This window comes from Henckelia pumila, chromosome 2 (genome assembly GCF_033568475.1).
Source record: "Henckelia pumila isolate YLH828 chromosome 2, ASM3356847v2, whole genome shotgun sequence".
NCBI lineage: Eukaryota > Viridiplantae > Streptophyta > Magnoliopsida > Lamiales > Gesneriaceae > Henckelia > Henckelia pumila.
In genome coordinates, this window is record NC_133121.1 from 139,080,677 (window position 1) to 139,108,452 (window position 27,776).

Consider the following 27,776-nt stretch of genomic DNA (forward strand, 5'->3'; position numbering starts at 1 on the left):
TAATCATGATCACGATTCCCGAAAATTTGATTTCGATTATATCTGATTATCAAATTTTTTGATTATTTTAACATTCATATTAGTATTATTTAGTAATTACTATATATTAAAATTGCAATACATATACTAACTGATTTGGTCGTCTACACCAACATCAAGTTACACTTTCGTCCCCACTCTTTCGGGTTTTCCCCAATTCAGTCCCTAGTAATTTTAATTGACATAAAGTTAGTTACGGCGTCTGTTTCCAATTTCCCCAAAACCATCTGTGCCCGACTGGAATATAACTAACGGCGAGAGAAAACATTCTAGATATAGTCCATACCATTCCTGTTCATTCCAACAGCGAGTGAAGGAGGAATTGTGCTGCTTAGTTTTGGAAGAAACATGATGAAGGAATAATGGAGGTTGTGTAGATTTCTTGTTGTTTGGACCGGTGTTTATTATGGGTGGAGTTCTGCTTGAAACGCGGATATTGAGTGGATCAACGGAAACTTGAAAAAAGATCACCCCTGGTTTCTGCGAAGTGATTGACGCTCATACTCTCTTCTGATTTAAAATTCCTACAAAGTTTCAGTATTTTTTTTGCTGTATATACCTACATTGCGATATCGGTGGATGTCCGCGTCTCAGAGGATTGTTTGTGGTTTCTCGCCCACTTTGTACTCTCGTTCTCAGTCATTGTCTTTCGTTCGGTGTGGAAGTTTCCGTCTTTTTCGTACCTTTTTTAACCCTTTTGGTTATTCCTCGCGGCTTGCCCCATTGATCATGCCGCGTCATCAGGTAACCTTTTTTTTTTTTTTTTTAATCTAGTTTCTGTGTTGCTCCAGCATCCTGTGAGGGGTGATGCTGTCATACCAATGCGACTACCTTGCGCCTTCGATAAGTATTGTATGTTATATGCATGTCTATTTATCATCTTTAACTTATTTGCTGCCATTAGTCATTGTAAACTGATGTGGAATTGTTTTGATCTTCCAAATTATGTTGGTGTGATGGTTTCAATGTTGATATGGGGTTCTATATTGTGCTATGAATGTTCTCTTGCATTTCTCATGTTTTGTGATCTATGAATTTTTGTTCAATGATACCAAGATAATTTATTAAACCTATGTCTCAAGCATTCCTTGTTTTTCTGTCAACCATAAATGGAGATTGGTGGTAACTGGATTTATCATTAAATGCAGCGACCTGAAGGTTCAAAAGGACGTAGGTGGGTAGAAAAGCCAAATTCAAAGAGACCATCTACCTCATATTCAGTATCGGATAGTATTCCTAGTGCAACCACTGAAAACATCACAAACAAACTCAATTCATTGGGTGTTACCGAAAAAAGTGAGCAGTCTGATGTGCCAGAATCATCAATAAAGTTTGGAAACATTGCGCCGACGAGTCATGTTCCACTTCATGGAAAAAAATCCATTTGGAAGCCCAAGGCATATGGAACAGTGAGTGGATCCACAGCAACAGAAGTAAATAAAGCTCCAGTTGATAGTACGACAGCCTTGGCCAACAAAACTCGAACAGCATCTAGTGAGAAACCTGATGCTGTTTTGAGTAAGTTGTTTAGTGGTAGTTTATTGGAGAACTTTACAGTGGACAACTCAACGCACTCTGTCGCACAAATTAGAGCTACATTTTATCCGAAATTTGAAAATGAGAAGTCTGATCAAGAGGTAATCTATCTCATGTATCCTTTCTATTGTTCTTTCATTTTTAAATTTTTAATCCTGATAAACAATTTTCGAATACCCTTGGTTGTCAGCATAGTGAGTTTTGAATTTCAACCAAAGTGTCTATTTCACTCATTTAAACAATTAAATATTATTATTTCAAGTGGATCTCAAGGAATTTTCTCTGTGGACATGATTTTTCACGTATTGATTGAGGAAATCTCGAGTTTGCATTTGAGCCGAAAATTTATTTCTTTGTATTTATAAGGTTTTATATGCCACTATACAGATTAGGACAAGGATGATTGATTTGGTTTCTAAGGGTTCAGCTACCTTGGAGGTATGGTTAATCTCCCTTCTTTCCAAACTATTTTTTTACCCGTTTTACACGTCAACTTTGGTTAACTTTTTAGTTACCATCCTTTCTCCCACCCGCCTCAAGTCCCAACTCCTTTAACCCTCAAAAGTCTCACTCTGTCTGTCTCTTTATTCTGGTAAAAAATTGACTGTCTCTTTATTCTGGTAAAAAATTGACATTTAACAGGTTTCACTCAAGCACTCAGGATCACTTTTCATGTATGCTGGACATGTAGGAGGAGCATATGCAAAGAACAGCTATCGAAATATGTAAGGCCCATGTTGCATTCTTTTCCTTTTTATATTCTTACTTCCATTCTTCTCAAGTAATGATGCTGTATTTCTTCGATGTGTAAATATAGATTTTGTTTTTGTATCAATTGACTTGATGGTTTGCTATATACTTGTTGTAAAAGAGCTTGCTATGTTTCTTATTTCATATAAAATTGTGAGAATTCTTCTAAATCTTTAGGTGGTTATATTTTTTAACGCACCACTTAGCCTAAACTGTTACACCATCATCCGATCTATTTCCCTTTTGGTGGAGATAAACCAGGCCCTGTCATCTGTTACACCTAAGTAGATAACTAAAACCAAAGTTGCTGCCCAGACTTTTCCCATACCTAATTTCTTTCCATGATGCTAAACGTGTTTCAGGCATGTGTTTTGTGGAAAGGACCTTATCCATGTTGTCACTTAGGCATAGTGGAACTGGAGATTAATATAGAGAGTTGCCTAGTTGGTGATTTGGCTCCCATGGAATTTTGGAGGTCTCTTAGTTGTATACTTTGCCATTATTTTATGTTTTACTAATGATTGCTGAATGTTATGCATATACTGAAGTTACACTGCCGTTGGTGTCTTCGTTCTTGGACGCATGTTTCGCGAGGCATGGGGTTCACAAGCCAACATGAAGCAAGCCGAGTTCAACGATTTTCTGGAGGTAAATCTGATTGGGCTCCATCATCAATGGAGATTGCTAAAATCTTTAAGAAGCTTTGCTATTGAATAAAAATCTTTGAGCTTTAAATTCAGTTGATGTAGCACTGCAACCCATTTTTGTGGGTTTGGTTTGTACCATTACCCCTTAGTTCGGACTACAGGTTGGTGTGTGGTAATGTGAAAAGTTTAAAACCTTGATTTGGTTGAAGTTTGTGAAATTTATTGAAGGAAATAAAGATGTCTTATACATGAATAAAGTTTAAGCTACATAGCTTGTCCGTTTTTCATTTAAGAGCCAATGCATACCTGCTATCAGTTCAATATTGCTTTGATGAATGCATCACGATCTGAATCATATGCTTTTTAGCTTCAGTTTGTATTATGTTTCCACGTGCACAAACTTCTGCTTCTGTCTGCATGCCTCGAGTTAATTCTTTCATTGTCTTTTTCTGTTATTCTCAAACTGATAATTACTGTTTGTTTAATTCAGGGAAACTACATGTGCATATCAATGGAGCTGGTTACTGCTGTTTTAGGAGACCATGGCCAACGGCCTCGTGAAGATTATGGTGAGTTAATCAGCCTTGTTCTTTTTCCTATTTTATGAACTTCAATTGAATGAAAACCCAAGATTTTTTGGTTGCTATGGTTTTTTCAGCAGCTATTTTATGGTTCCGTCAACACTTAAAAATCACCTCGGTAGTGTCTTTTCAAACCATGATTATCACCCAGGAATTCAACAATCTGCTACTGAAGAATTAATCACTAATTTAATTTTAAACTGGGAGTATATCTCATTTGAGCGGTTATGTTCCATCAGACTTTCATAGTCAGTTTATTTATTTTTATTTTTTTACGATGGCATGTGTCGTCGTTTCTGGTTAGGAAACAGAAATAGGTGGTAGCAATGCAACTATTGTGCTGGATCTAAATATTAAATTGTCATGTTTGTATTAGTGTTAGGGTTTTATATTCTGCAAATTATTTTTCCTCGTTATCATGTCGTTCATGGTCACTACCATTACCACTTTGCTTTACACTTTTTATTTCTACATTTTTATGGAATCGGGTAAGAAATGTTTTCATCTTTTTTGGATTTTTATTATAGGTCTGTGTGCTTTCCTATTCTTGATAATTTTCTCCTTGTTGGGGCAGTGGTTGTTACTGCAGTCACCGAGTTGGGTTCCGGAAAACCAAAATTCTATCCAACTCCAGACATTATTGCTTTTTGTCGGAAATGGCGGCTGCCAACAAATCATATCTGGTTATTCTCTACAAGGTAATGAATCTTTTCCTTTCGCCCTGTTGCTTGAACATAGGACCATAAATGGAAATAAAGATCATTCCGATTTGGTTTTCTTTCCCCAAACTTATTTCTGATTCCTCAAAATATAATTAAATATTATCACCTCATTTTCAATCTTTTCGCTAAACTTTATTTCTAATAATTTCGACATTACCCGAATCATTCCATTTATTCAAATTTTCACCACCTCCAAAAAACATTGTATTATTATATAATACCGCAATAAAAAATTCTGTATAGTAAATTATTAAATCATTATTTTTTAAATATCTCACTGTACTCATCATTTACACGCTTATCAATTCAACATGATTTAAATACCATATGAATACACATTGGAACTTTTTGTGGTTAAATTAAATAAAAACACACCTTTATATCTGCCAAAACCATTTTTCAAGATCTTTCCCTAAAACATAATAAATAAAACCAAACAATGCACTTGTTTCTTGATGAATGGAAAAGTTATCATAATAGATTGCTTTGCTAGATTGACTGACAAGTTTCTTCTTCTACTTCCCTCCCAATGGGCTGTCATTTCTTGTATTTATTGTCTTTCTATGAAATCATTTTTCTTATGTTTGGAAATTTTGGTTGCAATGTTTTACTTAAATGACTATTATAATGTTTTTTATGTTTTACAATCTCAAGAATATCTCTTGTATTGTTTGGGAAAATTGGACTTATCATGAGAATTGTAAGCATAAGTTTAAAATACAAGAGTTCAAACATAATCTTCTGTTACTTATTTCTGTAAAACTCGCCAAAACCCTTGGATGCATACATGTTTTGCATCAACAACGAACTAAGTCGTTGCAATGATAAATGTGCACGTGTAGTTGAACTTGAAATTTTTTTCTGGTTATTCCACTTTGTAGTTTCGGACGAAAACTTAAGCACAGTTAATTTGCAAACTGCCTGATTCTTTATAATGATTCTAGAAGATATGTGACAATATTTTGAATACATACATTTAGCGATTATCAACAGTAGCTCAAAACTTTACTTAGTTACACTGCTTATTTTATGTTATTTCTCACTTTAGGAAGTCAGTGAAGTCATTTTTTGCTGCTTATGATGCTCTCTGTGAGGAAGGAACAGCTACATCTGTATGCAAGGCACTTAATGACATCGCAGATATATCTGTACCCGGTAAGGTGTATGCTTAGAGTGGAATTGGATCCTTTTTTCCGTGGCCATTTACATTTATGTTGCGATATTATATTCTACTTTTAGTTGTTGATGGATAGTCTGATTGTTGTGTTCATGCCTTTGGATGTTACATGGAAACTGTTACCAAGTTTAACCTTATTGACCAGTCACCCTGGGCTGTCCACTCTTCTAAATTCTTGATAATATCCTGCAATTCTTGTGTTAATGGTGCCGGGGCTGCCCAACAGAATTCTCTGATACTTAAATCAATTATTTACGGTGCAGAGAAGAAACAACCGTGAAGATAAAAGATTATAGAAATGCTAGGGAGAACTTTCTTAGTAATAGCAAACATTTCTCCCTAGTCCTTATACCACATTTTTTTCCTTGCATCTTGTGAGGCACTTAATGGAATTGACCACATCCGTGACTTGGGTTGCTACACTATGTTTAAAATTCTCTTATCAGGCTCTGTCACACTTGCCTACAATACTCTCCTTCGAAATTGTAAGCTAGAGTCTAAAAACACACGTGTCATTGGCAGACGATTTTGACTTTCGATACTTATCATGTACTTTGCATCTCCGCTGTTGCTGTGCTGGTGTTCTCATATTTAACATTCAAGCTTGATAACAACATGGATTAATTTGTTCTTGAAAAGGGTAGTTTGTCAATTTGGTTGAATGCGAAGTTGAACTTTTGCTTTTCATTATCTGCAGGATCAAAAGACCATGTAGACGTGCAGGGAGAAATCTTGGAAGGTCTAGTGGCTCGAATAGTTAGCCATGAGAGCTCAGAACATTTGGAACAGGTTTTGAGAGATTATCCTCCACCTCCATCTAATGGAGGTAAGCTGATCATGTCTATGGACATGTTTCTTTGTACAGGAAATAGAGACTGTTTTCCTTCACTGTGCTAGTAAGCCAAAAATTAGAAGAAAAAGTTATAATAACTAATAAGAAAAAATATATTTAGTTTATAGTATTTTGCTGGACTGCATCAAACATGTAGTCGAAGGAAAAAACACCGGTCCCTTGCTCGTGTAATCATCCTTTTGTGGGGCATCATTCTTATTGCCCGTTACTAAATTAGTTGGAAAATGAATCTGATTCAAGATAAACATATCTTCATTAGAGAATGAAGATGGTCATTCACGTTGACTAATGGTTCCCTTTGCCTGATCTCCTTCGAGAAGTGTATGCTTTTTTTGTCCCACTTCGTCTTACCTAGTTTACCGTTCTTTGGTGAGGTGTGCTATATGATTGATAAAAACATTTGGAAAAGTATGATAAAAGTATAATACACCATTAATTTAGTGTTAATTCCTTCCTCACTTGCATTGGTTGCTTCAGGTTTAGTTTCCCGTTAGGAGCTTTAAAAAAAATAATTTTTTAATGACTTTAATTCAGGAGAGTTAAATCGTGATTTTATATGAGCAGGGATTCAATGACTGGATAATTTGTTCCTTTCTACTGAGTGTACTATTTCAGAAAAGGCTTGTTGGAAACATTAATCTGTCAGTTGTTTATTTGGCTGCAATTATTAAGACCCAACCTGGGAAAGATTTCAATATATAATTGATTATGTTTCATTTTTCGTAGTGATGAGAATTAAGAAAGTTCCATGAAGAATCTCGATGTTCGATAATTGTTATGATTATATCAAATATGCAACTGCTTTGATACATGGGCACACGAGTCATCTTTCTCCCCCCCCTTTTTGAAGATGCCTTTGCCTATGATGCATCTGTTTATTATGGACTCTATAACAGTCTATAATGTATGTCAACCTCTCATTTTCCCCTTCTAACTTTTGGGATTCCAGAAATGAGTAACATAATGTTGATGCTTCAAATTCATTGTTAAACTGTGTGTTAATGATGTTTCACTTCTCTCAATATTCCAACCTGGGATTTTGCCTCGATGCATTTCTATATTGATCGCTTACTTGTTCATAGTTTTTTCTCTATCGATGTTCATTGTTGCACATTTTATATCAGCTGATCAGCATTTGGGTTCTAGCCTACGGGAAATTTTTGCCGCAAATAGAATTGATGAGAAGCAGGTAATTATGGATATCTTTTCTGGGAAATTCCATTTTTCAGTCTTTTAAATTATACTTGGAGCTTTACACATTTATATTTTGTTTGATGTTTTATTATAACATTATAGCAAATAAAGGCACTTCTTGATGAAGTTGGTCCTTCTTTCTGCCCAAATTCTTTGGATTGGTTTGGTCACGAGGCCTCTCAATCTCATTCAAAAAATGTAGATCAATCTGTTTTGTCCAAATTTCTGCAATCACGCCCTACAGATTTTTCCACTGCAAAACTTCAGGTACTTTATTCTCTTATTAATCAACTTGTTGATGATCAGGGATCTTGAGGGAGCTTGTGAATCATCATTTTGGGGTTTATTTGTTAATTTTTTACACGTTTCATACAGTCGGTGTTTTTCATTGGATTCATGATTCTCTGGATAGAAGTGTATTGTGATTCTTTCCTGGCTAGCAAAACTGAGTATTCTGTCAGAGATAACTTACTTTCTAACTTAATGTGCACTTGTCTCTAATTCAACAATATATGAACTTTACCAAACTCAAACATCAGGAAATGTTCCGTCTTATGAGGGAAAAGCGCTTCCCTGTTGCCTTTAAGTGCTATCATAACTTTCATAAGATCAACTCTGTGGCAAGTGAGAATCTTCATTTCAAGATGATAATCCATGTACACAGTGACTCAGCCTTTAGACGCTATCAGAAAGAGATGAGGTGTGCTTTTACCTATGTCTACTTTTCACTTTCTTCCATTCAAGTAAAGAACAGTGTGTTAAACCACCTATACTTGGCATTCTTTATCAATTAAGATGTATGTATGCAGGTACAATCCAGGATTGTGGCCACTTTATCGAGGTATACATCCTTGTTTGCTCAAAGAATGCATTCTCTATGTTGTATTTGTCGTTCTTGAATGTGCGACCATGGTAGGTATGTAAGACAAGCTGGCCATTAAGCCTTTTGAGTGTTCGTGAATTAGCATGTGTTTAAGATCATTAAATATTGAGTCAAGCTCGAGTTTCTTTATTTTATACATGAAAAGCAAGGAAAGCTAGTAAGCTTTCCTTGGTCTACGAGCAAACTACTTCTGTCTTTGGGCTAAGCTGCCCACGACATGTACGAACTCCATTTGAATTCTCAACCACAAACAAACTGTTTAATGTACCTTATCAAGTGACCTTGTAAATTTTTTAAAAAACTCGGGTAGTCAGGTCTACTTGTTTGAAATTGTAGATAATATCTATCCAGAATACATTAAATAATTGATAATATTTGTTATGATATTATTGTAACTGATAGGATTATTTAAATCTTTTAAATAGAGAGGACAATATCTTTTCTTTTTTTTTTTTTTCTGTTTTTCTGGAAGTAGTTGTATTAATTACAGCCTATATAACTTGTATAGCATTGATGGAATAAAATATAAAAGTTATTCTCTCTTAAACTTTTATATGGTATCAGAGCCCTAATGTTTTTTTACCATCGGCAAAAAGATTTTCACAGCCACTTCCATATAATAAACATGTCCACTGATTCATCCAAGTCCAGCGACTCCAATGTTGATAAATCTTGTGTCATTACCCCTTTTTCCGGAGGTGATATCTCCTCACTTCAGATAACAATCCATCGTCTCAATGGTCATAACTATTTGCAGTGGGCACAATCTGTTAAGATTGTGATTTGCGCCCGAGGTAAATATGGGTACATCACCGGCAAACTTCCTACTCCAGCCAAGACCGATTCTTCGTATAAATCATGGCTGGCTGAGGACTCCATTTGTCCTTGCATGGCTGGTGAACTCGATGGAAGCCACCATCAGCCGCCATTATTTATGGTTTGACACAGCGAAAGAGGTCTGGGATGCTGCTAAAAAAATGTACTCGGACCTTGGGAATGCCTCTCAAATATTCGAGCTTCGGTCGAAACTGAAAGAAATGAAGCAAGGCTCAAGTTCTGTCACTCAATATTTTTCTGATCTTCAATAGTTGTGGCAAGAGCTGGATTTATTTATTGAAGAAAACTCCATGTGTGCTGCCTGCAGTCTGAAACTTCAGCAGCACATCGACAAAGAGAGGGTATTCGATTTTTTGGCGGGTCTCAACCGAGACCTTGTTGATGTCCGAGGGAGACTCGTTGCCCGTGAACCCTTCCCATCCACTGATGATGCATTTGCAGAAGTCCGACGCGAAGAACTGAGGCGCAAAGTTATGTTACAAACCGATCCATCACATGTTCCTGAAGTTTGCATTAGTATCAACCAAAAACACTAGCCTGGGACAGCGGCAAGGCAAACGTCCTTGGTGTGATCACTGCCATCGTCCGGGGCATACAAAAGACAAATGTTGGGAAACCATTGGTAAGCCAGCAAATTGGCAGCCGCGAAAGAAGTTCGAAGGCCGTAGTTTCCAGACACAATCAGTTCAAGAACAGCCCGTTTCCTCTGACATTACAGCCCCTTTCACCAAGGAACAAATAGAGCAGATTGAGCAATACTGCCACCTCCTGCGTCAAACAGCACTGAATTCATCATTCAAGCCTCCTGACGGGTCATGGATACTCCACTCTACTTTCAATTCTTGCATTATACCTTCTTGGATTATTGATTCCTGAGCATCCGATCATATGACCGGAAACTCTAATTATTTCTGCTCTTATAATCCCTGTGTTAATCACGTCACAGTCAAAATAGCTGATGGTTCCCTCATTCGTGTTTCTGGAATTGGTAACATTCAGGTTTCCGAGGAGATTACACTAAAAAATGTGTTCCATGTCCCTTCTTTGAACTGCAACCTTATTTCTATTAGTAAACTCACTCGCGACAATTATTGTATTGCTAAATTCTTTCCTCTTTCGTGTCTATTTCAGGACCAACTATCGGGGAGGACGATTGGCAGTGCTAAGTTTGTCGATGGTCTCTACTACCTTGAGCATTCTTCGTCTTCGAGTCGACAGTCTCTGGTTTCTAGTTTTATGCCTAGCCATGTTTTAAAAATTCAAGAGATAATGTTACTGCACTTTAGATTAGGTCATCCCAGTTTTTCATATCTAGCTCGGTTGTTTCCTTCATTGTTTAAAAATAATAAAAATCTCAGTTTGCTTCGATGTAAATTTTGTGAGCTTGCCAAACATACACGTGTTTTCTTCTCACCAAAACCATACACACCATCTGCCCCATTTTCACTAATTCATAGCGACATTTGGGGACCCTAAAAAATTCCTGATCGTAATGGAAACAATGGTTTCTCATCTTTATCGACGATCATAGTATACCTCATCCAGAATAAATCACATACAGCTTCAATTTTCCAAAATTTTTACAAAATGGTTCAGAATCATTTTCATACCAATATATGCACACTCCACACTAACAACGGTAAAGTATTCTTCAATATCATTCTTGGTGATTACCTCCGTCACCATGGGATTATACACCAAAGTTCTTGTGTCAATACTCCACAACAAAATGAGGTTTCTGAAAGAAAAACCGTTATCTCTTAGACGTCGCCCGTGCTCTAATGTTCACAATGAATGTGCCTAAGTTTTTCTGGGGGGATGCGATCCTTACAGCTGCTTATTTAATTAATCGCTTGCCTAGTCGCCCACTAAATTTCCAAACACCCATGTCCATCCCGACTAAACTCTTCTCATCCGTCTCTATCTCCACTAAACTTCCGCTTAAGACCTTTGGGTGCATAGCATTTTGTGCACACTCATGCACATCATCGAAGTAAACTTGATCCTCGAGATGTCAAAACAGTTTTTTTGGGATATTTCCCTACTCAGAAAGGGTACTGTTGTTATTGTCCTCACAACAAAAAATCATTTATCTCTTGCGATGTCACCTTTTTTTGAAAATTCTCCTTATTTTCCCTCATCCAAGCTTCAAAGGGGAAACTCCAATAGTGGAGCTTGTTGGGATACACTACTCCTCTTAATATTAACTCGGACACTACATTCCTTGTTGATCCTGATCACATTAGTCCACAAATAAATGTGCAGACCACTCCAATCTTAGAACCTATTTCACCAGTGTCACCTCAACCAGAATATGTCTACTCAAGACGAAGACCTCAAGTTATTGAAGACATCGTGAGTCCTAACCACAGCCAAGAGCACAAACCGATAGTAGATCCTCAGTCAGGTACTGCTCTTGATCTTGATATTCCCATAGCTCTTAGGAAAGGTACTAGATCATGAACTCAACACCCCATTTCCAAATTTGTCTCATATTCAAAACTCTCCCATCCATTGTGTACTTTTATTTCAAAGTTGTCAAGTGTAACTATTCCCCGGTCAGTTCAAGAAGCTCTAGATGTTCCTGAATGGAAAGCTGCAGTGCTAGAGGAAATGCGTGCCTTAAAGTAGGATAATACCTGGAGCTTAGTAGAGTTACCACATGGAAAAAACAGTGGGTTGTAAATGGGTATTCACAGTCTGAAACTTCAGCAGCACATCGACAAAGAGAGGGTATTCGATTTTTTGGCGGGTCTCAACCGAGACCTTGTTGATGTCCGAGGGAGACTCGTTGCCCGTGAACCCTTCCCATCCACTGATGATGCATTTGCAGAAGTCCGACGCGAAGAACTGAGGCGCAAAGTTATGTTACAAACCGATCCATCACATGTTCCTGAAGTTTCGGCATTAGTATCAACCAAAAACACTAGCCTGGGACAGCGGCAAGGCAAACGTCCTTGGTGTGATCACTGCCATCGTCCGGGGCATACAAAAGACAAATGTTGGGAAACCATTGGTAAGCCAGCAAATTGGCAGCCGCGAAAGAAGTTCGAAGGCCGTAGTTTCCAGACACAATCAGTTCAAGAACAGCCCGTTTCCTCTGACATTACAGCCCCTTTCACCAAGGAACAAATAGAGCAGATTGAGCAATACTGCCACCTCCTGCGTCAAACAGCACTGAATTCATCATTCAAGCCTCCTGACGGGTCATGGATACTCCACTCTACTTTCAATTCTTGCATTATACCTTCTTGGATTATTGATTCCTGAGCATCCGATCATATGACCGGAAACTCTAATTATTTCTGCTCTTATAATCCCTGTGTTAATCACGTCACAGTCAAAATAGCTGATGGTTCCCTCATTCGTGTTTCTGGAATTGGTAACATTCAGGTTTCCGAGGAGATTACACTAAAAAATGTGTTCCATGTCCCTTCTTTGAACTGCAACCTTATTTCTATTAGTAAACTCACTCGCGACAATTATTGTATTGCTAAATTCTTTCCTCTTTCGTGTCTATTTCAGGACCAACTATCGGGGAGGACGATTGGCAGTGCTAAGTTTGTCGATGGTCTCTACTACCTTGAGCATTCTTCGTCTTCGAGTCGACAGTCTCTGGTTTCTAGTTTTATGCCTAGCCATGTTTTAAAAATTCAAGAGATAATGTTACTGCACTTTAGATTAGGTCATCCCAGTTTTTCATATCTAGCTCGGTTGTTTCCTTCATTGTTTAAAAATAATAAAAATCTCAGTTTGCTTCGATGTAAATTTTGTGAGCTTGCCAAACATACACGTGTTTTCTTCTCACCAAAACCATACACACCATCTGCCCCATTTTCACTAATTCATAGCGACATTTGGGGACCCTAAAAAATTCCTGATCGTAATGGAAACAATGGTTTCTCATCTTTATCGACGATCATAGTATACCTCATCCAGAATAAATCACATACAGCTTCAATTTTCCAAAATTTTTACAAAATGGTTCAGAATCATTTTCATACCAATATACGCACACTCCACACTAACAACGGTAAAGTATTCTTCAATATCATTCTTGGTGATTACCTCCGTCACCATGGGATTATACACCAAAGTTCTTGTGTCAATACTCCACAACAAAATGAGGTTTCTGAAAGAAAAACCGTTATCTCTTAGACGTCGCCCGTGCTCTAATGTTCACAATGAATGTGCCTAAGTTTTTCTGGGGGGATGCGATCCTTACAGCTGCTTATTTAATTAATCGCTTGCCTAGTCGCCCACTAAATTTCCAAACACCCATGTCCATCCCGACTAAACTCTTCTCATCCGTCTCTATCTCCACTAAACTTCCGCTTAAGACCTTTGGGTGCATAGCATTTTGTGCACACTCATGCACATCATCGAAGTAAACTTGATCCTCGAGATGTCAAAACAGTTTTTTTGGGATATTTCCCTACTCAGAAAGGGTACTGTTGTTATTGTCCTCACAACAAAAAATCATTTATCTCTTGCGATGTCACCTTTTTTGAAAATTCTCCTTATTTTCCCTCATCCAAGCTTCAAAGGGGAAACTCCAATAGTGGAGCTTGTTGGGATACACTACTCCTCTTAATATTAACTCGGACACTACATTCCTTGTTGATCCTGATCACATTAGTCCACAAATAAATGTGCAGACCACTCCAATCTTAGAACCTATTTCACCAGTGTCACCTCAACCAGAATATGTCTACTCAAGACGAAGACCTCAAGTTATTGAAGACATCGTGAGTCCTAACCACAGCCAAGAGCACAAACCGATAGTAGATCCTCAGTCAGGTACTGCTCTTGATCTTGATATTCCCATAGCTCTTAGGAAAGGTACTAGATCATGAACTCAACACCCCATTTCCAAATTTGTCTCATATTCAAAACTCTCCCATCCATTGTGTACTTTTATTTCAAAGTTGTCAAGTGTAACTATTCCCCGGTCAGTTCAAGAAGCTCTAGATGTTCCTGAATGGAAAGCTGCAGTGCTAGAGGAAATGCGTGCCTTAAAGTAGGATAATACCTGGAGCTTAGTAGAGTTACCACATGGAAAAAACAGTGGGTTGTAAATGGGTATTCACAGTCTGAAACTTCAGCAGCACATCGACAAAGAGAGGGTATTCGATTTTTTGGCGGGTCTCAACCGAGACCTTGTTGATGTCCGAGGGAGACTCGTTGCCCGTGAACCCTTCCCATCCACTGATGATGCATTTGCAGAAGTCCGACGCGAAGAACTGAGGCGCAAAGTTATGTTACAAACCGATCCATCACATGTTCCTGAAGTTTCGGCATTAGTATCAACCAAAAACACTAGCCTGGGACAGCGGCAAGGCAAACGTCCTTGGTGTGATCACTGCCATCGTCCGGGGCATACAAAAGACAAATGTTGGGAAACCATTGGTAAGCCAGCAAATTGGCAGCCGCGAAAGAAGTTCGAAGGCCGTAGTTTCCAGACACAATCAGTTCAAGAACAGCCCGTTTCCTCTGACATTACAGCCCCTTTCACCAAGGAACAAATAGAGCAGATTGAGCAATACTGCCACCTCCTGCGTCAAACAGCACTGAATTCATCATTCAAGCCTCCTGACGGGTCATGGATACTCCACTCTACTTTCAATTCTTGCATTATACCTTCTTGGATTATTGATTCCTGAGCATCCGATCATATGACCGGAAACTCTAATTATTTCTGCTCTTATAATCCCTGTGTTAATCACGTCACAGTCAAAATAGCTGATGGTTCCCTCATTCGTGTTTCTGGAATTGGTAACATTCAGGTTTCCGAGGAGATTACACTAAAAAATGTGTTCCATGTCCCTTCTTTGAACTGCAACCTTATTTCTATTAGTAAACTCACTCGCGACAATTATTGTATTGCTAAATTCTTTCCTCTTTCGTGTCTATTTCAGGACCAACTATCGGGGAGGACGATTGGCAGTGCTAAGTTTGTCGATGGTCTCTACTACCTTGAGCATTCTTCGTCTTCGAGTCGACAGTCTCTGGTTTCTAGTTTTATGCCTAGCCATGTTTTAAAAATTCAAGAGATAATGTTACTGCACTTTAGATTAGGTCATCCCAGTTTTTCATATCTAGCTCGGTTGTTTCCTTCATTGTTTAAAAATAATAAAAATCTCAGTTTGCTTCGATGTAAATTTTGTGAGCTTGCCAAACATACACGTGTTTTCTTCTCACCAAAACCATACACACCATCTGCCCCATTTTCACTAATTCATAGCGACATTTGGGGACCCTAAAAAATTCCTGATCGTAATGGAAACAATGGTTTCTCATCTTTATCGACGATCATAGTATACCTCATCCAGAATAAATCACATACAGCTTCAATTTTCCAAAATTTTTACAAAATGGTTCAGAATCATTTTCATACCAATATACGCACACTCCACACTAACAACGGTAAAGTATTCTTCAATATCATTCTTGGTGATTACCTCCGTCACCATGGGATTATACACCAAAGTTCTTGTGTCAATACTCCACAACAAAATGAGGTTTCTGAAAGAAAAACCGTTATCTCTTAGACGTCGCCCGTGCTCTAATGTTCACAATGAATGTGCCTAAGTTTTTCTGGGGGGATGCGATCCTTACAGCTGCTTATTTAATTAATCGCTTGCCTAGTCGCCCACTAAATTTCCAAACACCCATGTCCATCCCGACTAAACTCTTCTCATCCGTCTCTATCTCCACTAAACTTCCGCTTAAGACCTTTGGGTGCATAGCATTTTGTGCACACTCATGCACATCATCGAAGTAAACTTGATCCTCGAGATGTCAAAACAGTTTTTTTGGGATATTTCCCTACTCAGAAAGGGTACTGTTGTTATTGTCCTCACAACAAAAAATCATTTATCTCTTGCGATGTCACCTTTTTTGAAAATTCTCCTTATTTTCCCTCATCCAAGCTTCAAAGGGGAAACTCCAATAGTGGAGCTTGTTGGGATACACTACTCCTCTTAATATTAACTCGGACACTACATTCCTTGTTGATCCTGATCACATTAGTCCACAAATAAATGTGCAGACCACTCCAATCTTAGAACCTATTTCACCAGTGTCACCTCAACCAGAATATGTCTACTCAAGACGAAGACCTCAAGTTATTGAAGACATCGTGAGTCCTAACCACAGCCAAGAGCACAAACCGATAGTAGATCCTCAGTCAGGTACTGCTCTTGATCTTGATATTCCCATAGCTCTTAGGAAAGGTACTAGATCATGAACTCAACACCCCATTTCCAAATTTGTCTCATATTCAAAACTCTCCCATCCATTGTGTACTTTTATTTCAAAGTTGTCAAGTGTAACTATTCCCCGGTCAGTTCAAGAAGCTCTAGATGTTCCTGAATGGAAAGCTGCAGTGCTAGAGGAAATGCGTGCCTTAAAGTAGGATAATACCTGGAGCTTAGTAGAGTTACCACATGGAAAAAACAGTGGGTTGTAAATGGGTATTCACAGTCAAGTATAAGGCAAATGACTCAATTGAAAGGTATAAAGCACGCTTGGTTGCCAGAGGCTTCACTCAAACTTATGGTATTGACCACACCGAAACGTTTGCACCTGTTGCGATGCTCAATATTGTAAGAGTTATTTTGTCACTGGCAGCTAACCTTGATTGGCCTTTACAACAACTTGACATAAAAAATGTGTTCCTTAACGGTGATCTCAAGGAGGAAGTTTACCTGAGTCATCCTCCTGGTTTTGAAGAAAAATTTGGAACTCGGATGGTATGCAAACTCAACAAGTCGCTTTACTGATTGAAACAGTCTCCACGTGCATGGTTCGATAGATTTTCCAGAGCCATCAAGAAGTTTCTGAGAAAGGAAAGATTACCATTATCATCGTATATGTGGATGACATCATCATAACTGGAGATGATAATCAAGAGATGGAAGAAGTTAAGCATATGATGGCAACGAGGTTAAAGATCTTGGAACTCTAAAATATTTTTTGGGGATGGAAATTGTTAGAAACAAAAAAGATATTTATGTTTCCCAAAGAAAATACACTTTGGATTTGTTGAAAGAGACAGGAATTATGGGATGTAAGCCGAGTAAGACACCAATTGAGTTAGGAAACAAGCTTAAAATGTTCGAAGGAAAACCAGTGGATGTTGGAAGATATCAACGTCTTGTCGGGAAACTGATCTATCTTTCACATACTCGACCCAACATTGCCTTTGCGGTAAGCCTAGTGAGTCAATTCATGCATTCGCCATGTCAAGGTCACTTGTATGCAGTCTACAAAATCCTCAAATACTTGAAACAAACTCTAGTAAGAGGCCTGTTCTTTGCAAAGAACGATGATCGAAAGGTAAGTGCATTTACCGATGCAGATTGGGCTGGTTCGATTTCAGATAGGAAGTCAACATCAGGATATTGTACAGTGTTATGGGGAAATCTTGTGACATGGCGCAGCAAAAAACAGTCAGTGGTTACTAGGAGCAGTGCAGAAGCCGAACTTAGAGCAATGACCCCATGGAGTTTGTGAGTTTGTATGGATTAGGAGAATATTGAGAGAATTGAAAATAGAATGCAAGGGTCCTATGAAAAGCCCTATTGTGATAATAAGTCGACCATCAGTATAGCTCACAACCCTATTCACCATGATACAACCAAACATGTGGAAGTAGATCGACACGTCATCAAAGACAAGTTAGAAAAAGGGGTTATTTGCTCGAATATATACCCACATCCAATCAACTTGCTGATCTACTTACAAAAGGATTGTCAGAACAGAATCGTGAATTTCTTGTTGGCAAGCTTGGTCTCATCAACATATATAGCCAAGCTTGAGGGAGGGTGTAGATAATATCTATCCAGAATACTTTAAATAATTGATAATATTTGTTATGATATGATTGTAACTGATAGGATTATTTAAATCTTTTAAATAGATAGGACTATATCTTTTTTTCTGTTTTTCTAGAAGTAGTTGTATTATTTACAGCCTATATAATGTGTATAGCATTGATGGAATAAAATATAAAAAGTTATTCTCTCTTAAACTTTTATAGAAATCCTAGATCTTGAGTAGCGCCACATCCATTATGGGGCATATGTAGGACGTAAAAAAGAAAAATTCAGGCCCTGTGGAGTTGTTCTTTGTATTTTGAAGAAGTACCGCCTCATTTTATTCAAGATGAATACAAGTATCTGGTGAAGAACCTTAAATGTAGGCAATACGCAAAATATTTGCTCCGTTTTTTGGGATTTAAATTTAAATTTAAATGATCTTGTATCATGGGAAAGTGTTATTGACACTTAAATTTTAAAAGTCACCGTCGTAAGCAAATGAATGATGTTTTGCGCTTATTGTGTTATGAGCACATATAGGGACTACAATGCTACGAAGCAGTTTACTCAACCAAAATAGATACTTTTGTACCGCCTGATTCAAAGTAGTGGATAGAAATGATTGCAGCCCTGCCAGATAACATTAGAGCTGTGAGGGACATGCTAAGCAAGCATGATGTGTGCAGTGTAGTCCGAGGGAAGCCAGTATACAAATCTTTACCCCTACTTTATAATTATGATATTCTATCGTGGCATACCTCATTCCCGTTCTTTTAAATCGAGTTCAGTATATTCTTCCGTTTTGTCGTGTTCACTATATTTTGAATTAGATTCGTTTGCCATTGTCTAATCTGGCCTTTCTTAATTCTCATTGCTACTGAACTTTTAGGATTGTGCCATATTTTATTGATTTGAAGCATACCATTCCACACCCATCACTCTCTCCTCTATCTCTCCGCATCCCCAACACATCATTAGTTTCACCATCTTTTTTTTTTATCTTGTTTTTTTTAATAGATTTTTTTTTGCTTATTTATCTTGATTCTTTACTCTTTTCCCTAATACTTGAAATGAAAACAGTTTTTGGACAGAGTGTTCTAATCTTTTTGCAAGACCCACAGGTTTTTTCGTGGACCTAAATTTGTTCAAGGTTAAAAAGGAGAGGCTCACTGAGTTCTCAGAGGAAAACAATATCATGGTAGAAACTGGGGGCGACACCAACGGTGCATCTGCCAGAGATGGTTTGGCCGACGAAGATGCAAACCTAATGATCAAGTTGAAGTTTCTTCCCTACAAGGTATGAGAAAATTTGGATTCCATTATTTAGTGGCCGATTAATTCCAATCTTCATCTCTGTTATTGTGCAATAGTTGGCTGACTCTTACATGAATTATAGAATATTTTACCGAAGAATTGATTCTAAACTGTTATGTATCAATGTCTCATTAAACATTTTCACCTTGGGGAGAGGTGGAAGTATTTTCGGTATTCCCGTGAATATGTTATCTGAAGACTATAAAAGAAATGCATGACATGATTATATGAATTTTTTCACACTCACAACATAGGATGCCAGTTTCCAAGATAAGGGAATATCTTCCGTAATTATGTAAATTATGGTGCAAAACATACAGACAGTTCTCATCCCAGGGTAGGTCCAAGTATCTTCTTCAGAAAACCAAAGAGTAATTGAATTTGATTTGTGTTGTGGTTCTTCCGTTCCAGTGTGTCTAACTCTCTAATCAGTTAGGTGCAAGCATGAATAACATGAAATAATATCTCAAAGTCAACTGTTACCAATTCTTCTTATCAATTTTTAACTTCTGTTTATTTTTACTGATGAATTGATGAAATAAGTAGGTGATTGTTGAGTTGAAAACAATATGCAGTTTTTGGTTTCAATATTTACCTTCTGGTAATGGATATTGTAAGTCATTAACAGCATGATGACCTGAAATCGCGACAAATTTAAACAATTGAATGTTTGATTAAAATCTTCAAAAGTGAAGTTGATTTTTGCTTTTTATATAGAGAGCTCATAGTATTGAGCTAAGATAAAGAAAAAGGTTATTGTTTACAAATAAGTATGGTACAAGGATGCGGACTACTTGCCTGCTTTTTGTAATTATTAGCTCTCATTATTAATATATGATCGTGTCTTATAAAAAAAATGGTACAAGGATTTGTTGTGGGGCATCTGATCTGTGTGTGTTGGTGTGTTGCTAGGTTGTTAATCATGAGGGAACTCGCAGCTAGCTGCCTAATCATAAACAAGATCTGTTGTTGCCCCATTCTGTCTACTTGTAATTGTTGTCTTAGTTGAGCTGTGTTATTCCTGATTCCCCGACAAAAAGATTAGTCACATCTGGATGAGTTGGATATCAAGTTTAAACACCTTTACTTTTTGTAAATGTAAATTGGCTAGCACGGGTGTGGACATGGATATGCATGTGGGATGAACAGAAAACAAACAGGCTGAAATTTCTGACCTCATCATGTTTTCGCTTGAATCATACCTTCTTTTAAGTGACAGTGCAAAGTGATTTAAAAAGCAATGAATGACCATGTTTTTAATTCTTCTTGACGGTTTGAATTTACAGATAAGGACTTTTTTGATACGAAATGGCTTGTCGATTCTTTTTAAAGAAGATCTTGCTGATTACAAAACCTACTACCTGAGGTTGGTTTCGCTGAAGACCTCACATTTCAGTTGTATTTTAACTACAAAGTTTATGAGAGCGATCTCTACCTGTATCATGGAAGCATATGAGAGCAATTGTCAAATATCTAGAATATGTTGAAGATGAATGATCTGAATGATGTATTTTTTTCTTTTTGAGACTATGATCTGAATGATTTTGTGTCATCAGTTACTTAGCTTATTGTGCCTCTTAAAGATTGTATGCCACCTTTTCGTAAAGACTTCTTTTTTATTACCAAGAACATAAGTTATTATTTGCTTCAGGTCAGATTCTTATTTTTTTAACTATCCATAAAATATTATTTTGAAAATGATCTCCATATCAACAATAGCGGTAGTCTATTGGAACCCTCATTTTAAAACAAAATTTTGGACAGCTTCTTTATTTATTAGGTTGTGTATTGAATTTGCTTCCTGTTATGATTTTTTCTTTTTCAAATTTTATCTTCAAAAGCAGAACTACCAAAAAGTGAAAATGTTGAACACTTTCAGGACCAAGGATGGCAATGTTCTTGAAAATGTGAATATTGTTTCACTGTGTCCATTTGATTTTTTAAGTACTTTTTCAGGTTTTTTTTACATCTTTATATTATTATTATGTGGTCATTTTAGACAGATGAAGATGTGGAATACTTCAGCTGCAAAGCAGACAGAACTAAGAGAAATGCTGGACAAATGGTATTTCTTGATTTTCTTTAACATTTCCACTGGATTTCTGTTACAGTATTTAATGATGTCTTAACTTCCATCAAGGGCTGTATCGATGCGAAGAAAATTTGGAAAGAAGCAGTTGTCTTCATCCACATATCTTAGTGAGGCAGAGCCATTCCTTGAACAGTACGCAAAGCGCAGTTCACTTAATCAAGCTTTGATAGGATCTGCTGGAAATTTGGTGAGAACTGAAGATTTCTTGGCTATTGTTGAGGGAGGCAAAGACGAAGAGGGAGATCTGGAGCCAGAGAGAGAAATAACTCCTTCAAGTCCAACTTACACAGTCAAGGAAGCTGTTAGGAAGGATGAGGGTCTCATTGTTTTTTTCCCAGGTAGAAGCTGGTGTCCTGCACTCCTAATCCACCTATGTTTATTATTAGTAACTTTATATCACACTCCGAATCTAACTAAAAAAAATTCAGGAACATTATGGTTAACATGCTATGCTTGTTCTTGACATCGACGTGATCCATTTAAATTATATTTGTTTTAATTGATTTATGTTGTTTGGTTTTCTTGTTGAATTTAATAAAATACCAGCCATTATATGACTCAAGTTTGTCCTTATTCCTTTATCTAAATCTTGTATTTTTCTGACCTGCACCTTTAATTTTGACGCATCTTAGGAATACCTGGTTGTGCTAAGTCTGCCCTTTGTAAAGAGATATTGAGTGCACCTGGAGGACTTGGTGATGATCGACCTGTTCGTAGTTTAATGGGTGATCTCATCAAAGGTATTGGGTTGGTACTTTACAGTTTTTTTTAATAATCTCTAATCAATTAATCATTGTATTCGTAAAGATTTTTTCTTGCTCGTAACAATTTAATTGCCACCATTCAACATTAAGAAAAACAACTACGAGTTTCTGTTCTAAGAATGAGATGACATGACATTTTTCATGTTTATGTGCTCATGATCTGAGTTTTGATATTTTGTTGTGGTGGTGGGATGACATAAAAATTAATTTCAATCATGTTTCTAGTTTTATCTTTAATTAATTTTACTGGTATGATCCAACATTTAGGCATCCGTCTATGCATGATGCAACTGAAGGGATTTTTTGGAAGCATATTGACAAAACTAAGAGCATGCCGAGATTAGTTTGGAAAGGATGCATTTTGCCATACAATCTCTGTTTTAAAATATTAGACCAGATGTTTGTGTGTGTGTATTTATTTATTAGGTCTGCGAATTCTCTTTATATTCTCTGAGGACCTCTGGATTACTGTTTCTATTGTAATCAGGGCTGAAAGGATTTCTGTGCAGCTATTTGTCCCGAAGAAGATTAATTTATTTGCCAAATTATTATCGAGACACCTAAATCTATTATTTTCTCATAGAAAATTTTCTTTCTGGAGTGTAATTTGCATCATGTAATGTGACAGGTAGATATTGGGTGAAAGTTTCTGAAGAACGCCGTAAGAAACCTTATTCTATTCTGCTGGCAGACAAAAATGCGCCAAATGAAGAAGTTTGGAGACAGGTGATACTTTTAGATCATTCATTTTTAGTCTTCCTCTACAGAATGGTGAAGTGTGTGACTACTTCTCCACTGTTTTCTGAATTGTGGTAAGGAAGCCCACTCCATGAGAGTCAGTTTCTTGTCCACCAAAGTATGGTGATATGTGTTCTGCATATTATGTTAAAAATATTCCGCTAATGTTTAATGTCTCAAAGCTGGTTTCTCAGTGTTCTTTGTTGCAACCAAGATTCTTTTTGGCTCGAGAAGATATAGATGGGACATTGATACTGAATATTTTGTTCATTTTTCTCCATTCTCATCTGTTCTTCATTCCACTTTCCCTGAGTCTCGTCTCCTTATGTTTAGATTGTCATAGGGCTATTCTATAAAAGAAGAGAATAGTAGGTCTGATTTTGTCGATCCTGGACTATTGCTTAATCAACTCATTATACCTATCCCTGCAGATTGAGGACATGTGCCGCAGCACAAAAGCATCTGCTATTCCAGTAATTCCTGATTCGGAAGGTTATCTCTTATTGATTCAGTGTTTGTTTATTGTCACTTAAGAAGTCTCTGCATTTGTCATCAGTTAGATATTTGTATGTGTCATGTGATTGTTGACCTTATCCGTTCATACATCTGTCTAGTCTCTGTTCCCATGTGAATTTCAAGATGGAACTACATCATTGATGATGTAATTATGTTGCTCAACAGTACATGGACTATCTGTAGTCATAACATCAAAATTCATTCTTTCCTGAATGTTTGAATGTGTTTTGGATTAAATCAACGTCACATAGATCTCAATATTTGCCACTCTTTTTCCATTGTTGCTTGTATGTGCCTTTGTTCTTATGCATTTCCTTGTTCATTTATGGATCCGCTTTCTCGTCTTACATATTCAGGAACTGTGTCAAATCCATTCTCTCTCAGTGCTCTCGCTGTTTTCATGTTACGGGTGCTTAACCGTGTCAACCATCCAGTAATATTCAGTCTTGCTACTTCTATTGCCACCTCTGGTCTTGGCGTAATTAATACTTTCTAATTTCTATTTGGTTTGCATCTTTAAGGGAAATCTTGACAAGTCATCATCGAATGCTGGTTATGTGTTGCTGATGTTCTACCACCTATACGATGGCAAGGTACTGCAGTTTTGGTTAGTTATGATATTCATGTCTCATTTCTATTAGATACTTCACAATGCCATTGTCCTACATTTCCAGAGCCGCCAGGAATTTGAGAGTGAGCTAATAGAGCGTTTTGGGTCGCTTGTGAAGATGCCTCTGTTAGAACCTGAGAGGTTTGTGATTTTTCGTAGTATCTCCCTGATCTGGAATAACTTCATTCTTCATCGATAAACCTTAATTGATTCTTAAGGTAAAGCGGTGGGTTGTGCTTCTTTTGCACTCCGTCAACTTGGCTTATTCTATGGGATAAATGCACTTCAATTTTATTCTTTGAAGAACAGTTCCAGGATTCTTTGCTCTTTTGAAATGCCTACCATGAACAAAGATGTGGTTGCAATATTATGATAGTAAGCAGGTAGCATATAGTAGGGCACATAAAAAACTCATCATAGTGAAATACATAATCATGCATGCAGCATTTTCACTAGTCATAACAGTGTTTGAAATCACTAGCAGTCTATAAATGATAAATCAGCCACTAACTTTTTGGGCCCCAACATTTAATGGATCACCGATAGATGTTGGCATCTGAATAATGGTAAGCACGATAGTCTGCGCAGCATGATGGACTGGGTTGAAAACAAATTAGCATAATTTAAGTTATGCTATGCAGCAATGCATGTCCTGTTACTATACTCCCAGCTTTACCTGTTCTTACCTGCCTTAGGCTATCAATTAGTATGTAATATCTGCTGTGTAATTTTACTCATTTGATTGGTTTTCAGAAAATTCAAATGCTATTTCCCCCTTTTTTTTCCGGTCTCTTTTTAGCATTTTCCTGAACGGGTATGCATAATTCCTGTTATTCTGTCTTGTTGTAGACTTACACTTTTTCTGTTTCTTATGAAGATCTTCCCTACCTGAATCCGTGAGATCTACTTTGGAGGAGGGGATTAATCTATACAAGCTTCACACTAAGAGGCATGGAAGGTCAGTGTCATGCATATGTATTAAGTTTGGAGCTTTAGATGGAGTGACAGATTTAGTCTGATAATATCTCCTTTGTTAATTCTTATGGTAGACTGGAGTCCACGAAAGGAACATATGCCGGTGAATGGGTTAAATGGGAGAAGCTATTACGTGAGACATTACTTGGGAATGCTGTATATCTCAATTCTATTCAGGTTGGTTTATGATTCTTCAAACAAGTGGATTTAATTGTCATTCCATATGTTAGCTTTCTGTTGATTTAAATATGAAACCTCCGTCAATCTTAATTAGCTCAAGTTGCTACTTTACCTAAAACATATGGTTGTCAATTTAACATGCAGCATACCTACGTATGGTACTGACCTTCAGCTTTGGTTACTGAGAGAATTTATATTCCCCCTTTATTTTAAAATCGATGTCCTCTCTATTCACCTGCCTTTGGTCCCCAGGGAAAGGGTTATGTTTTAGTAACGTACTCTGTTTCCAGGTCCCATTTGAATTTGCGGTTGAAAAGGTTCTTGAACGGTTAAAAGCAATTGCTAAGGGAGAGTATGCTGCTCCAAGCACTGAAAAGCGGAGGTTTGGAACCATTGTCTTTGCCGCTGTCAGCCTGCCTGTGTCGGAAATCCTAAATCTCCTTGAAAATGTAAGTTATTGATCAATCCAATGACAAGGCTACTTGGGATTATTGATAACAAATAAATTGTGGAAACATACATTCCTGTTGCCCTCACGTGAATCATCTATTGATTGTCGAGAAATCATTTTGTTAAAGAACTCCAAAAATCGTGTCTAATTTCTTGATATGAGCTTAGAATCCTAGTGTGGAGAACATGACAGTGGCATCTGTTTAAGAAATATATGCAACAGAAGAGTGGCATGGGGTTTTCTTTTCATGTCTAGTTGTTCAGATGATACTTGTGTTATTCAATCAATGGCTGTGTCACACTCCCTGATCTTTGATGATTTGCGTGTGTGTGCACGCGCGCGTGTGCTTTTCTTGTTTCGTTTTGAGTGCCAGCGTACAGTTTGTATACATACACAATGAATATTCACGATTCCTTTCCGCACTTTATCTGAAACAGTTAAATGGGAAGGACCCAAAAATTCAAGAAATCGTCGAGAATATGAATTTGAAGAGCAGCTTAACAAAGGCCCATGTCACCCTTGCTCATAAGAGAAGTCATGGTGTAACTGCTGTGGCCAGTTACGGTCCCTATCTCAACCAAAGTGTTCCCGTCGAAATAACTGCATTGTTTTTCTCGGGTCAATCAGCAGCACTGGAAACAGAGCCTGGTACTGTTGACGGAGAGAAAATAATATCGAAAAACGAGTGGCCACATGTTACAATATGGACCGCTGAAGGAGTTCCTGCCAAAGAAGCAAACATGTTACCTCATTTGTTCAAACAAGGTGAGGCTACTCGGATTGACATCAACCCACCAATCACGATAACAGGAACTTTGGAATTCTTTTGAAGGTTCGTGGTTTTGTTCAGCTCTTTTTGCTGTTTTGGTTCTTAAATAAAATCTCACCTCCCACAATTTTGATGAAAGCATCTTGATGCCTTTTACCCTCTGCTGTATAGAACGTTTTTTCTCTTTTACACAATAGGGAAACTATTTAGGATCAAGGATTAGATCGAACACTTTCGAGAGTTTTTTCTGATTTCGATCTCTCAAAAACAGTACACATCTTGGTATGAGTCAATAAATGATAGTACAACACCAACAAGTTCATATACGTTGATCACGGTTTTATTCCATCTTCCATTATTGTGCTATAAATTGCTACGATGCGCGGTTTAGATTTCACAGGTTAGAAACTAGTTTTGCTGCTACTTCCAAAGCAGCAGTGGCTACTAAATATCACCATGTATTCTGAATGTATGACAACACACTGAGCCAAAAAGAAGCATGAACTATGAACTAATAAAACTCGTTGTGTTTCCGAGTTATGCTAGCAGTGTGGGGGCAAAATCAAAGCCAATAATATACACAGGAATCCAAAAAAAAGAAAGAGCTTGCAGTCTCAGGTTTGCTTGAAGTTGGAGTATGCTGGACATTGAGAGGAATACCGGCAGAAGTTACATTTCCAGCGTTCCTCCACTGGGGTGTAAGTAGCTTGTCTCCTTCCGCGCAAAAACTCGAGGTGATACTTAATTTTTCCCATTACCCAAACAGGGTCATAAGGAAATTGACTCTCCATGAGTAACGATTGATTTCCTTGTAATTCGTATCTGTCCCAGGAAAAGAAAATTCTATGACGATGCATGGGGATCATGTCTTAGATATTGCATCAAATCTTGGTTTAGGCTTACCTCAACCGTAATTGGTCGTGAGCTGGAGCCAGTAATGAACAAGTAATTCGAAAATACTCGATCAAATCGCGCAGTGTCTGCGTGTGAGACCACATAATAAAAGTTACAACTAGGAACAATGATAATAGTAACTCTTTCACCAGGTGATCGGTTTAGGTTTGATGGGGCGTGCAATTATTTGTTTTTCAAACTTTGGATTTACTTTTTTTTTTTTTGTTTTTTTCAGAACTCTTCGTATTTTATTAATTGATACAAAAATTATGAAACAAGAATAAATTAGAAACAAAATCACGAGTTCTGTAATTATTAAAATTAGATATTAAGAATTAAAAAAGGAAGTTTTTGCTTGCAAAATTTCAATATGTATATTTTGTCTTTGTATTATGCTCCAAGAAGTGATAATTTTTTTACATTTTCTTTCTA

General features: G+C 37.3%; 1 protein-coding gene across 1 annotated transcript; it reads left to right on the forward strand.

Annotated features, from left to right (window-relative positions):
* Window positions 1-282: 282 nt before the first annotated feature.
* On the forward strand, window positions 283-27,185 carry LOC140882411 (tRNA ligase 1). Its single transcript, XM_073288401.1, has 28 exons — window positions 283-783; window positions 1,188-1,676; window positions 1,963-2,013; window positions 2,218-2,300; window positions 2,874-2,973; window positions 3,463-3,541; window positions 4,128-4,251; window positions 5,324-5,430; window positions 6,150-6,278; window positions 7,430-7,494; window positions 7,602-7,766; window positions 8,039-8,199; window positions 8,309-8,340; window positions 19,163-19,338; window positions 20,642-20,721; window positions 21,355-21,420; window positions 21,496-21,785; window positions 22,080-22,187; window positions 22,840-22,937; window positions 23,381-23,441; window positions 23,822-23,898; window positions 23,987-24,058; window positions 24,140-24,216; window positions 24,953-25,033; window positions 25,125-25,227; window positions 25,521-25,679; window positions 26,119-26,513; window positions 27,000-27,185. The coding sequence occupies exons 1-27, from the start codon at window positions 619-621 to the stop codon at window positions 26,509-26,511; spliced, it is 3,591 nt and encodes a 1,196-aa protein (XP_073144502.1). The 5' UTR covers window positions 283-618; the 3' UTR covers window positions 26,512-26,513; window positions 27,000-27,185.
* Window positions 27,186-27,776: the final 591 nt, after the last annotated feature.